The sequence below is a fragment of the Nothobranchius furzeri genome, chromosome 15 (genome assembly GCF_043380555.1).
Source record: "Nothobranchius furzeri strain GRZ-AD chromosome 15, NfurGRZ-RIMD1, whole genome shotgun sequence".
Classification (NCBI taxonomy): domain Eukaryota; kingdom Metazoa; phylum Chordata; class Actinopteri; order Cyprinodontiformes; family Nothobranchiidae; genus Nothobranchius; species Nothobranchius furzeri.
Window position 1 is genome coordinate 47,334,985 of NC_091755.1, and position 15,000 is coordinate 47,349,984.

The 15,000-nt window shown below is 42.7% G+C and overlaps 1 protein-coding gene across 3 annotated transcripts in view; it reads left to right on the top strand.

Annotated features, from left to right (window-relative positions):
- plxna3 (plexin A3) overlaps nucleotides 1–15,000 on the top strand; it is a 59,195-nt gene that overhangs the window by 31,384 nt on the left and 12,811 nt on the right. For all 3 annotated transcript variants that reach the window (XM_070544948.1, XM_070544950.1, XM_070544949.1), the window contains 6 exons: nucleotides 9,633–9,773; nucleotides 10,130–10,230; nucleotides 11,908–12,031; nucleotides 12,131–12,287; nucleotides 12,361–12,460; nucleotides 14,638–14,752. In XM_070544948.1, coding sequence (XP_070401049.1) covers nucleotides 9,633–9,773; nucleotides 10,130–10,230; nucleotides 11,908–12,031; nucleotides 12,131–12,287; nucleotides 12,361–12,460; nucleotides 14,638–14,752 — 738 coding nt within the window. The remainder of the gene's footprint in view (nucleotides 1–9,632; nucleotides 9,774–10,129; nucleotides 10,231–11,907; nucleotides 12,032–12,130; nucleotides 12,288–12,360; nucleotides 12,461–14,637; nucleotides 14,753–15,000) is intronic.

The following is a 15,000-nucleotide window of genomic DNA, read 5'->3' on the forward strand; positions in this document are numbered from 1 at the left end:
ACCTGAGCTTCACTGATCCCATCAAGGCTACAACCAGATCAGCGTTTTATCATCTTCATCAAAAGCACGACTCACAGGTCTCATGTCTGCACAAGACCTGTAGAAACTCATTCATACGTTCATCCCCAGCAGGCTGGACTTTTGCGATGGTCGTCCCAAAAAAGCTGTGAAGCAACTGCAGCTTATTCAGAATGCTGCTGCTAACAAGAACCAAGAGAACCGAGCACATCACTCCTGTTCTTCCATCTCTGCACTGGTTACCAGTAAACTGCAGAATCAACTTAAAGTGCTCCTACTAGTTTATAAATCACTCAGTGGCACGGAGCCAGAATACATGTCGGATCTCCTTCCTGTATCTACGCCCAGCAGGACTCGGAGATCCTTGGGAAACAGTCAGCTGGTAGAACCGGGTCAGAACCAAACGGGGTAACGCTGCTTTGAGCTACTATGCTGCTCACAGATGGAACCAGCTTCCTCGTGACCTCAGATGTTCCCCGACTCTAGAAACTTTTAAATCAGAATCAGCCTTTGAATAAATGTTCTGATGCTGCACCTTCTGCACGTCGTTGTCATCTTCCTCCGCTTATCCGGGTCTGGGTCGCGGGGGCAGCATCCCAACTAGGGAGCTCCAGACCGTCCTCTCCCAGGCCACCTCCACCAGCTCCTCCGGCAGGACCCCAAGGCGTTCCCAGACCAGATTGGAGATGTAACCTCTCCAACGTGTCCTGGGTGGACCCGGGGGCCTCCTGCCGGCAGGACATGCCCGAAACACCTCCTCAGGGAGGCGTCCAGGAGGCATCCTGACCAGATGCCCAAACCACCTCAACTGGCTCCTTTCGATCCGGAGGAGCAGCGGTTCTACTCCGAGTCCCTCCCGAATGTCGAAACTCCTCACCCTATCTCTAAGGCTGAGCCCGGCCACCCTACGGAGGAAACTCATTTCGGCCGCTTGTATCCGCGATCTCGTTCTTTCGGTCATTACCCAAAGCTCATGACCATAGGTGAGGATTGGGACGTAGATCGACCGGTAAATCGAGAGCCTGGCTTTCTGGCTTAGCTCCCTCTTCCCCACGACAGATCGGCTCAGCGTCCGCATCACTGCAGACGCCGAACCAATCCGCCTGTCGATCTCCCGATCCCTCCTACCCTCACTCGTGAACAAGACCCCGAGATACTTAAACTCCTCCACTTGAGGTAGGACCTCTCCCCCGACCCGGAGTTGGCAAGCCACCCTTTTCCGGTCGAGAACCATGGTCTCAGATTTGGTAACCTTTAACGTTAACTTAGTTTCTTTTCAGTTTTTAAATAGTTTGTTCTGTCATGTTGGTTTTAAGGTTCTTGCTAATGGAAAGCACATTAAACTGCCTCTGTGTGCATAAATAAAGCTGATTTTTAATTTCTTTATAGTCGTTTCCAAATAACTTTGCTGGACGAAGTTATTTGTTATTTGAAAGATCCGTAATGAAAGTTCTGCTCGTGTGTTTGGGCCTCGCTGCTGACGGTCAGGTGAAAACTGAGCGAGTCGTTCTTCACGCTGCTTATAACCCACCCGTGTTCCTAATGCGGTCCAATGGGCCGCAGGTGTTTTTCATCTTCTTTATTTCTTTATTGGTTTTTGGAGGAGTGACCTCTCACCCTCGCCTGCAGGGATAAACCTTTCCTGGAGGAGTCACCCGACAGCGGGAGGGTCAAAAATGCTGAAAGAGTTTTTCATCCGAACAGGTTCTCCAGATGTTCGGCGTTCAGGGGAAATGACAGAGTTTAGTTCAGCAGCTAGCTCCGGTTCTGGTGCTGCTGTCGGACGGGTTGGTCCTTGTGAACCCAGCTGTAAGGTCCGCTGCAGTTCTCATCCGTTTTGTTGCCTTTGCATCAGATGAACTGAAAACACTGTTGCATCACTGCAGGCAGCGCAGAAACATCAGAAACGTGCTGGAGAATACACAATGCTCCCTCTCACACACACACACACACACACAAGCAGAGCTGGATTAATTACTATTCAGTTGCCACGGAGATGATGGAAGAATGAGCAAATCTTTCAGCTCCCTGAAGAGACTGAAGCGTCTTCCCACTCCATCTTTCCAGCACTCGGAGGACGGCTGTGGGGATAAATCAGGACGTATTATCGGATATTATACAGCTAATGGTTCCCATGGCAACGGCAGCTCCAGCTTAAAGGGGAAAGGCACCTTTACAGCTGACCAACGAGTCAAACGCTAACAGATTGGTTTATGGTGCCAGATCCCCTCGGGCGTCTGAAGGCGTCCGGACTTTTCGGACCACTGGTTGTCTTAAACTAGGTTTCGTTAGTTGAGAAGCTGCAGAGGAAACGGTGATGAGGATTCATGACAGGGTCACCTGTGAGTGACGTGTCAGCGTGAAGGTGTACGGCAAGCGGTGAAGGTCAAGGTTCAGAAGAAAATGTATTTATTGGTTTTTGTTCTGATGAATCCAGAAAAGATTTTGTTGTTTTTCTTCATCTGGGAATTTACTCAGTAAATCCTTATTTCTTCTTTATTTGTACTTTTTTTCCTGGAAGTGTTCATCGGTGAGCCCCGGGCCTTCAGTTGGTGGTCTCACTGCTGTGGATGTCAGCACTGGGGGATGGGGAGCATCTAATAGGCTTACCTCCCCTCCCCCACCCTTCTCTGCCCTTCCTCCTCCTCGTCTTCCTCCCCTGGGGTGCAATGGCTGACTGAGATGTTTGGTGTCAGTCTAAAGCAGCAGAACTGACTCTGGTCTTGGTCTCCTCTAAGTTCCTAAATCAGGTTGAAGAATTTTATGAATGGATCGGTGAATCAGCTGGATGTGAGCGGACCGTCAGAAACAGCCTAAAGCTTTGGGTTTTATTTAGATCAGCAGGTTCTGAACTAAATATGAAGCTCCAGTCATGAAGAGGCAGAGCAAACGCTTTTGGAGGTGAACACAGAAGAACCATCCGGCTGCCTCAGGAGGCCCGGACCGGAACATCTTTAGATTTATCCACATTGATCTGGAGACAGAGAGAGGCAGCAGCAGCTGGAGAAACCCAAGCTCAGCCGTGTGTGTGTGTGCATGCACGTGCGTGTGTGTGCACGTGTGTGTGTGTGTATGCACGTGCGTGTGTGTGCACGTGTGTGAGTTTGTGTGTGTGTGTGTGCATGCACGTTGCTTGTGTGCGCACGTGTGTGTGTATGTGCATGTGTGTGTGTGCATGCACGTTGCTTGTGTGTGCACGTGTGTGTATATGCATGTGTGTGTGTGTGTGTGTGAGCTAGTGTGTGGGTGTGTGCATGCATGTTGCTTGTGTGTGCACGTGTGTGTGTATGTGCATGTGTGTGTGTGTGCGAGTGTGTGTGTGCATGCACGTTGCTTGTGTGTGCACGTGTGTGTATGTGCATGTGTGTGAGTGTGTGTGCACGTGAATGTGAGTGTGTGTGCACGTGAATGTGAGTGTGTGTGCACGTGTGAGTGTGTGTGTGGGGGGGGGGGGTTGCATGTGCATGTGTGTGAGTGTGTGTGCACGTGTGTGTGTGTGCATGTGCGTGTGTGTGGGGGGGGGTGCATGTGTGTGAGAGTGTGTGTGGGGGGGGTGCATGCGTGTGAGAGTGTGTGTGTGTGGGGGGGGGACATGGAGAGGCAGACAGATTCAATGAAGCGCAATGGGAGTGTTAACAGATTAATGTAGCTGACAGAACAGGGTTCTTTAGAGAACACACACACTTCAGTCAAATATCGGGTCCAGAGCAAATTCAAACGTAACTTTAACCCGAGCAAGTTTGTTTTCTGACTTTTTATTTTTTCTTTAAAGAAAGAAAATTCTTCTCAGTTTGAATCCCACAGTAAAATCTCCGTAGTGTTTACGACTAGTGGGATCATTTCCTTTGCCGAGTCAAACCCAGCAATCTTTGGGAGTCACGTGATCGGGCCCATTTTTTATTTGTATTTTTCTGCTTTAACACTGAACAGGCAGAAAACCACGAATGTTCTGTAGAACTGGACCTCGTTGCCTTTTCTCTTCAGTTAAAACGCTGATTTGATCATGATTTATTTCAGCTTTCTTTTTTATTCACCAGTACTTGTAGGCAGTTGTAAGCTGCCTTCCATTAAAGCGGTTGATAAATGAATAAACATAAACAAACTTTAAATAAAAATTGTGGTTAAATTAGAAGCAAAGTTAAGGAGCAAATAATGAATTAATAATGAACTATTAAACTATTTAAAATGAGTCTGTTAATGGAGCTGCTGGTAACAGAGCCGGTGTGGGTGTGTGTAATTGTCCTACACAACACACACACACACACACACACACACACACACACACACACACACACACACACACACACACACACACACACACACACACACACACAAAGAGAGCGAGTGTCATCAGTAATAGAGTCTGTTTATTGCGGATGAGCTCTAACCACCGAACTGGACCTCCCTTCTTTTACTACTCGGGGGTATCGAGTTACGGAGGAATTTCAGGCAGCTAGCTGCAGGCCAGTGTGTGTGTGTGTGTGTGTGTGTGTGTGTGTGTGTGTGTATGTGTGTATGTGTGTGTGTGTGTGCGTGTGTGTGTAGGGGGTGCTGCAGCATCAGGTTTCCATCAGAATCTGACCGGCTAAGCAGAATAAACAGTGAAAGTGAAAAACTGGACTCAACCCAACAAACCCGCCATTAGTCCCAAAGACGTGAAATCGACCCGTTGACAACAAAAGGACCTGCTGTCTGGTCCGAGTCGGTGAGGTTCTGATCCGAGGCTCAGAACTGACCCAAACCGGTGCTAACGTCTTCAGCGGGTCTTTAAACAGAATCCAGAAGTTTGTTTTAGTCACATGATCCCATGAGGCACACACACACACACACACACACACACACACACACACACACACACACACACACACACACACACACACACACACAGAGTCCATATCTTTCTCCATCCCTATGGGGACATCTTTGTCCCCATAGGGATGGTTGAATGTCTCCCGTCCCCACGTTATCAGTGAAACGTGAATACACAAACACACTGTGAGGCAGTTGGTGTTTCTGTGAGTTTGAGGTCAAAGGTCACATGTCAGTAAATGGTTGTGTGTGTCCTGAGGCTGTGTTAGAGGAAAGCAGGTGTTGATGGTTTGGATTTCAGCTAGGGGTCAGAGGTTACTTCCTCTTTCACTCCTAATCATGCATCTAATGTTTCTGTGTGTGTGTGTGTGTGTGTGTGTGTGTGTGTGTGTGTTTCTATTTCTCTTTTTTTTTCATTTTCTTTTTTTCATTTTCACATTCTTTTCTCTTCCTTTCTTCTGCTTTTCTAGTTTTTATCCACCTTTAATTTCAAAATTTGTTCTTGTCTTTGTTTTCTATTTTTTGTCTCACCTTTTTCTCTTTGCGATGTTTTCACCTCCCATTGAATCTATTCCTCTTTAATGCCCCCCACTCCTCTTCCTCTGGTGTTTTTATGGGTCAGGTGGGGGAGGGGATTTGAGGGGAATCTTATTTTAGTTGTTCCACATTTCTCAGCATGTGTCTATTCTTCAGCACTCTGCTCCTCCTCCTCACCTTCATCACCATGCATGTGACCTTTGTTTCTCTCTGGAGTTTGTAAACTGATGCTTCTAGATCTGCAGAATCAGAATCAGAAGGTTTTATTGCCATAGGTGTGCGAAGTCACAACATTAGGAAATTGCTGCGGTATTTTAGTGCAGAAGGTAAGAAAGAAAAAATAATTAATTAAGAGATAAGCAAATATAAGAAGTAATAAAACACTCATGATGAAATTATTAATGTAAAAAATGGCAAGAATTAGAGAAACATCTGTATCTAACGCAGAACCTTATCAATCACAGTAAAGCGGAATGCTAACGTAGATGATTCTTCTTTACTCTAAAGACTCAAACCTGAAACTAATTATACATATATATATATATAAAATATATGTATGTGTGTGTGTGTATATATATATAAACTAATTATACATATATGTATATAAAATATATGTATGTGTGTGTGTATATATATATAAACTAATTATACATATATATATAAAATATATGTATGTGTGTGTGTATATATATATATATATATAAACTAATTATACATATATATATATATAAAATATATGTATGTGTGTGTATATATATATATAAACTAATTATACATATATGTATATAAAATATATGTATGTGTGTGTGTATATATATATATAAACTAATTATACATATATGTATATAAAATATATGTATGTGTGTGTGTATATATATATAAACTAATTATACATATATGTATATAAAATATATGTATGTGTGTGTGTATATATATATAAACTAATTATACATATATATATATATATAATATATGTATGTGTGTGTGTATATATATATATATAAACTAATTATACATATATGTATATAAAATATATGTCTGTGTGTGTATATATATATATATAAACTAATTATACATATATATATGTATATAAAATATATGTATGTGTGTGTGTATATATATATAAACTAATTATACATATATATATATAAAATATATGAATGTGTGTGTGTATATATATATATAAACTAATTATACATATATATAAAATATATGTATGTGTGTGTGTATATATATATATATATATAAACTAATTATACATATATATATATATATAATATATGTATGTGTGTGTATATATATATATATAAACTAATTATACATATATATATATGTATATAAAATATATGTATGTGTGTGTGTATATATATATATAAACTAATAATACATATATATATATATATAAAATATATGTATGTGTGTGTGTATATATATATATATATAAACTAATTATACATATATATATATAAAATATATGTATGTGTGTGTGTATATATATATATATAAACTAATTATACATATATATATGTATATAAAATATATGTATGTGTGTGTGTATATATATATATAAACTAATTATACATATATATGTATATAAAATATATGTAGGTGTGTGTGTGTATATATATATATATAAACTAATTATACATATATATATGTATATAAAATATATGTATGTGTGTGTATATATATATAAACTAATTATACATATATATATATATATATGTATATAAAATATATGTATGTGTGTATATATATATATAAACTAATTATACATATATATGTATATAAAATATATGTATGTGTGTGTGTGTATATACAGGTGCTGGCCAGTAAATTAGAATATCATCAAAAGGTTGAAAATATTTCAGTAATTCCATTCAAAACATGAAACTTGTACATTATATTCATGCAATGCACACAGACCAATGTATTTCCAATGTTCATTACATTTAAATTTGATATTCATAAGTGACAACTAATGAAAACTCCAAATTTGGTATCTCAAAAAATTAGAATATTCTGAAAAGGCTGAATATAGAAGACACCTGCTGCCACTCTAATCAGCTGATTTACTCAAAACACCTGCAAAGGCCTTTAAAAGGTCCCTCAGTCTTGTTTTGAAGGCACCACAATCATGGGGAAGACTTCTGACTTAACAGCTGTCCAAAAGACAATCATTGACACCTTGCACAAGGAGGGCAAGACACAAAAGGTGATTGCTAAAGAAGCTGGCTGTTCGCAGAGCTCTGTGTCCAAGCACATTAACAGACAGGCGAAGGGACGGAAAAAATGTGGTAGAAAAAAGTGTACAAGCTCTAGGGATAACCGCACCCTGCAGAGAATTGTGACGACAAACCCATTCAAAAATGTGGGGGAGATCCACAAAGAGTGGACTGCAGCTGGAGTCAGCGCTTCAAGAACCACCACGAGGAGACTCATGAAAGACATGGGATTCAGGTGTCGCATTCCGTGTGTCAAGCCACTCTTGAACATGAAACAGCGCAAGAAGCGTCTCGCCTGGGCCAAGGACAAAAAGGACTGGACTGATGCTGAGTGGTCCAAAGTTATGTTTTCTGATGAAAGCAAGTTCTGCATTTCCTTTGGAAATCAAGGACCCAGAGTCTGGAGGAAGAGCGGAGAAGCACAGAATCCACGTTGCATGAGGTCCAGTGTAAAGTTTCCACCGTCAGTGATGGTGTGGGGTGCCATGTCATCTGCCGGTGTTGGCCCACTCTGTTTCCTGAGGTCCAGGGTCAATGCAGCCGTCTACCAGGAAGTTTTAGAGCACTTCATGCTTCCTGCTGCTGACCAACTTTATGGGGATGCAGACTTCACCTTTCAACAGGACTTGGCACCTGCACACAGTGCCAAAACCACCAGCACCTGGTTCAAGGACCATGGTATCCCTGTCCTTGATTGGCCAGCAAACTCGCCTGACCTTAACCCCATAGAAAATCTATGGGGTATTGTGAAGCGGAGGATGCAATACGCTAGACCCAACAATGCAGAGGAGCTGAAGACGACTATCAGAGCAACCTGGGCTCTCATAACACCTGAGCAGTGCCACAGACTGATCGAGTCCATGCCACGCCGCATTACTGCAGTTATTGAGGCAAAAGGAGCCCCGACTAAGTATTGAGTGCTATACATGCACATTCTTTTCATGTTCATTCTTTTCAGTTGGCCAACATTAGAGAAACAAACATTTTTTCATTGGCCTTTAGAATATTCTAATTTTCTGAGATACCAGATTTGATGTTTTCATTGGTTGTCACCTATAAATATCAAAATTAAACGTAATAAACATCGGAAATACATTGGTCTGTGTGCATTGCATGAATATAATGTACAAGTTTCACGTTTTGAATGGAATTACTGAAATATTTTCAACCTTTTGATGATATTCTAATTTACTGGCCAGCACCTGTATATATAAACTAATTATATATATATATATATATATATAAAATATATGTATATGTGTGTGTATATATATATATATAAACTAATTATACATATATATATATGTATATAAAATATATGTATGTGTGTGTGTATATATATATAAACTAATTATACATATATATATGTATATAAAATATATGTATGTGTGTGTGTATATATATATATTATGTTAACATTTATAAATAAATAAACATTATTTGTGAATTGTTGTGTCACTTCTGCATCTGACTCTGTTAGCAGCTCAGTCTTTGCTGCAGCAGGATGCTTCCTGTTGGAAAATCACGATATTTATGTCAAATTAATGGTTTCATGTAAAGGTTTATAAATTAATGGCGTCATATTTTAGACACAGGAGCTATTTTAGAACTTCAGGACAGTAATCCACTTTGTGACCAGCTGTTAGCTCATAAATCAGCTGTTTTTTCACTTTAAATCAGATTTTATGACACCCTTCTGAACTAAATACATTATAGTGGAAAGTATTTTATGTTGGAATTAATTGGTAAACTAATCCTAATTCCTACAGATTAATCTTCCCTGTGGGTGGATTTAACATGATGTATCCACTTGATTTGTGACAGAAGCTCCACTGAAAAACTCTGGCATTCCTATCAGTTTATTAATCATTAATTTTGTTGTTGGCAAAGTCGTTTCGGGCCGTGACGTTGGGAATGATGTTGGGAATGACGTTGGGAACACCTTTACCTCACAGCACAGGGTTTCCTCCTCTGGGAGTGTCTGACCTGTCCAGGTGTCTGACCGCTGATCCACAGGTGTGTGTATGTGTGTGTTTGTTTCAGATACGTGTGGACGGGATCCTGCCACCGGCCCAGAATGCTTTGCTGTATGAGACGGTGCCGGTGGTGGAGGGAAAGGCTATTCTGAGGGACATGGTTCTGAGTCCAGACAACCAGTTCATCTACCTGCTCAGTGACAGACAGGTAAGAACCCTGTTGATTCTGACCCGAGACATCCAAACCCACAGTGGAACAGCGGTACCAGCAGAACCAGCATTAGAGCCCAGTGTGTGCATGTGAACTGTTTAATGCTGAGATACGGAGAGCTTTGTGTGTTTCATGTCTCACTCATGCAATGCATTCTGGGTGTTCTGAAGGTTTGTCTAGTTTTCTTGAAGGGTTCTGGTGGGTCGGGTTCTGTCCCAGACCCACCCGGGCCGTGTAGGGTTCCTCAGCTGATGGTTCAATCTGTGTGTGTGTGTGTGTGTGTGTGTGTGTGTGTGTGTGTGTGTGTGTGTGTGTGTGTGTGTGTGTGTGTGTGTGTGTGTGTGTGTGTCCAGGTAACCAAGCTGCCGGTGGAGAGCTGTGAGCAGTACAGCAGCTGCTCTAAATGTTTGGGGTCAGGAGACCCTCACTGTGGATGGTGTGTCCTCTTTAACAAGTAAGACGTTCTGCTGCTCCAGGTCCTACCTCACCCACCCCTCCACCCACAGCACAGAGCCGACCGGGTCACAAACATCGACATATATACTGGACAATTCATTTCCATAGGCTCCAATAACACGTTTTTGAGGCTAAATGGGAGGTGGCCACCACCGCCATTTTGACCGTGTCACAGGTTCCATCAAGCCCAGACAATTCCATAAAAGGGAAGAGAGGTGGAGCTGAGGGTGGGGCTGTAAGGCTGGGATCAACTGACGACACCCGGTCGAACTAGCTACAAGCTAACCTGAAGCTAACCCAAAGCTAACGCAGAGGTGGGAGCTAAGCTAGCGGAGGTAGCGACCTAGCTACAACCGGAGTTAACTGTGCACAACATCGGAGCTTCTGAGTCAGAGATACGCCGGGCTGACCGCTGGGTAAAACCGGGTGGAACACAGAGGTCTCCGAGACCTCCACAAGCCGATAGTGGGAACTCAGCTCCTCCAACATGTTATATTTCAACCCATTTTCTAAAGTGCAGCATTATGTTAAATGCACTGGGTTTTACCCTATTACATTTAAATTTCATGGTTAAACAGTACATGTTAAAATCTAAGCTCAGCTCGGCAGTGACCTAAAATACATAAATATAATTTTACTTACCGAAAAAAATGAAGTGGAGACTCCTTGGACGCTCTATTAGTGCAATTAATGCCACAGCAAGTCGTTTTGTCCAACAATTGCACAAAAATATCCAAAAAAGAACACACAAACACAGAGACTCAAAATCCCGGAACAGTTTCCAAGCCAGGCCGAGGCTCTACTGAGGCCTTTCCATGGAGCTAGCTCTGTGGTCACGTGGGTCTGATGCTCATTAATTATACAGAATTTTAGGCTTTTAATACACTTAAACAGAAGAGTGAGAAAAAAATTCACCCCCCTCAAGAGTTGTCATGAGTGTAAACTAGATCATTTAAACCAAAAACATGTTTTGGTACCAGGCTGTAAACATGTTTATTTCTGCTGTGAAATTGGTATTTTTAACATGGGAGTCAATGAGGATTTGCTCGCTTCTGACACCAGCCCCTAGTGGATGAGGGTGGAACTGCAACTTTTGAGCCGCATTGTGGGGGCTTGGTCACAGACAGCACAGCGGAGCTTTTACAGGCACATGAAGAAACATTTCTAAGTTATTGGAGAAAACAACCTTAGGGCGCGCCAGAAACAGAACTAAAAGCCTCGGCGATGCTCAAAATCTCCTCATGGTTCAATAAAAGACGCATATTTGTATCATATAGGAGTCTAAAAGAAGGGCGGGGCCTCTGCTGGACAACAGCCAATCCTGTGCATGTTTACGTTTGTGTGCTAGGCTTAGCAAGTGAAGGAAACAGAGTGGAAGCATCACAGGTAAGAAGAAAAAACAAAGAGAGCACCCTAACCCGCTACGACCACACACACACTCACGCACACACGCGTGCGCGAGCTGCCTTTCAGGGGAAAACACCAGGACACAGATCAGACGAGGGTGAGATCATGGTTAACGTTACCCACAAAAAGAGTTCAAGTCTGAGATAATTATTCATAACTTCATAACGATATGAACATACACAAACCTACAGCAGTGATGTCATACTCACCCAATTCACAGGAGTTATGGCAGAAGCACGACTAAACCTGTGACCTTTGACCCCTCCAGGTGTTCCAGACAGGAAGCATGTGACAAGTGGGAGGAGCCTCAGCACTTCAAAACCCACCTGGATCAGTGTGTTGACATATTGGTCTCCCCGAGGAACATGTCAGTCACCTCTCCCCCTACTCAGGTACACACACACACGCACACACACACACGCACACACACACACACACACACACACACACACACACACACACACTGAGGATCTTCTCTTTGATGTGTCCAGCTGACTATTCAGATCCAGAATGTCCCGGTTCTGTCGGGTGGAGTTTCCTGTGTGTTTGAGAATCTGACAGAGACACCAGGAGAGGTGAAGGTCAAAGGTCAGGTGGTGTGCATGTCCCCATCCCTGAGAGACCTGCCAGCACATGTGCCTCCCTATGGTGAGACTCTGGCCCCTCTGGGTTGTTGTTGTTGTTTCCGATCAGCTGATTGTTGATCATGTGTTTCCTCCAGGAGAGAAGAGGGTGGTTCAGCTGAGTCTGCGCTCCTCGGAGACCGGACTCCAGTTCATCTCCACCAACATCCTTTACTACAACTGCTCCGTCCTCACCTCGTCAGTGTCACCTCCTTACCTCCTCCCCTCCCCCCCTGTCTCCCCTTTTGTCTCCTCTGGTTAGGGTTAACGTAATGTTATCTGCCCGTTCTGAGCAGCCCAGTAGAAGGGCAAAAGCTCTAGGTAAACAGGAATAAACCTCCAGCAATCTGTCTTAAGCAGTATAACCAAAGGGATGAGCCAGGATAACCCAGTATGTCGTCTGAGTGTGGGCTTGAGTCAGCTTTTTTTGCATGCAGTACAAGCTTTGGATCACAAATTGATGCCATGAACAATGAGGTGCTTTATAAAATTGCTGGTATTTACATATTTAGCCCAACAAATCTCATTACATTTATCTCTATTACCATTTACTTTCTCAAGATGCAGCCAGACTTTGGATGTTTTGGGCATTTTCTTACTCTGCAAACTCAGGGAAGTGTTGCCACCAGAGGCGGGGCTGTGTGTGGGTAGCTAACCCCAGTCTCGTGAAGCGCAGCAGAAAGAGGAAATTACTGAAATTTAACTGTTTTCTGATGGCACTAAAGAGATAACTGGTTTCAGTTCCCAGTCTGATTTCCTGATTGTATTAATCAGGCTTCATGATAGAACTGAGCATCATCAGCATATTAACGGAAAGTGATTCTAATCATTTGACCCAACAAAAGCAAATGTAAAATAAAGATGGTTGGACCAAGCAGTGGACCCTGAGGAACTCTGCGGCTGACTCATGACATTCATTATTAATGGAAATCTGTCAGATGAATGAGACTTTAACCAGTTTAGTGTTGCTCCCTTAACTCATTCGCTGCCAGTGTTTCTCACCGTTTTTACTGGTTTTTTAAGAGTCACAGAACGTTGCGTGCTAGGATGATGTCAACGTCAAAACAAAGCGGAGACTCACCTCTTACATCAAGAAGAATCTGCGTGTTTCAAGTGTTATCGGTTCTTTCATAATCTGTTGTCGAATTGTGATCGGCAGAAGCTTTTCCAGTTAGCTCCTCACTTTTTTTACAGCAGAGGCCCAAAACGATCTCCTAACACATGGATTTTCTGCTTCCTGATCACGTGACGTGTGACGTATGCGGATGATGATCGGCTTTAGAGATGAGATGTTTGTTCTCACGGTGCGGGGGCTCGATCCGACGCCCACACAGTAAAACATGCAAATGATGACTTTAGACATCAATGGCAGTGAATGAGTTAACCAGGCTTCATGATAGAACTGAGCATCATCAGCATATTAACAGAAAGCGATTCTAATCATTTGAACCACTAAAAGCAAAAATAAAGATGGTTGGACCAAGCAGTGGACCCTGAGGAACTCTGCGGCTGACTCATGACATTCATTATTAATGGAAATCTATCAGATGAATGAGACTTTAACCAGTTTAGTGCTGCTCCCTTAATCCCATCATGTTCAAACATCTAGAACTAAAAAATGCACCTAAAACTGCTTTAGTGAATCTACAGAACAAGCACCGCCCAGTCGTCCCCTCGGGCATCTACCCTACATCCACTGGAACCAGAAACCCGCACTGCCAGAGGAAACGAGATAGAGCAAAACACCAGTCACCATTTTCTAGGTCCAAACATCACTGGTTGTCCGTGACTCCAGACGGTGTTTTTCTTTTTTGGACTCTGGTAGTTTGTGCTACAGGTGATGTGGTGGCAGCCTTCTCTGATATTGAGCGGAGAACCTCTCACACCAGTGGTGTTCTGCTGCTGAATACATGAGTGTGTAACGAGTGGAGGACCCGGGGAAGTGAGGCAGTTCAGTCAGACTGACAACCGGATGGCCCAATGGTGTTGGTGGAGGTTTTTAGACGAATGCGAGAGAACCACTTTAATATATTTTCTGTTTTTTTTAATCCCCACAATATATTCATAGCTATATTATGTTAGAATGTTGTTAAGAGACATGGAAAAAATGTTATAAGCTAATTTATTTTCCAAATTTACCATAATGGCCTTTATTATATCAAAGAATGTGCTGATGTTTAACAGGACCAGCACCGACACCAATCCCATGTCTGGACCAGTATAGACACCAGTCCCCTCTATTAATGATGATAATACTCATTTCTAGCTGTATGCTAACAGGCTAGCTCTTTGGGTTAAACCGTCTCTTCTTCCTGCTAAGTTTAGCAGCTAAAGTGACCGTCTGACCAATCAGAGCCTTTGCTTGTCCCCCTCAGGTGCACTTCCTGTGTCAGCAGCGTGTTTCCGTGTCATTGGTGTAAATATCGTCACATCTGCACCAACAACCTGCAGGATTGCTCCTTCCAGGAGGGCCGAGTCAGCACCATGGAGGTAAAGTCCTCAGAACTCCGAGACAATGTGGAAGGACAGAGCACACCTGAGAGACACCTGCACCTGAAGGCAGCATTTATCCACTCAGAACCAAATGCGACTCCTCGTGTGAGGGTTCTGATCCACACGGGTCAGGTCCAGCTTCATGTTTCTGGCCTGCCACTGTTGTGTCAGAATGTAACATGTTTAGCACAGAAGATGAAACAGAACCAGAACTCTGGTGGACCGTTGATCCATCACTTAAGTAG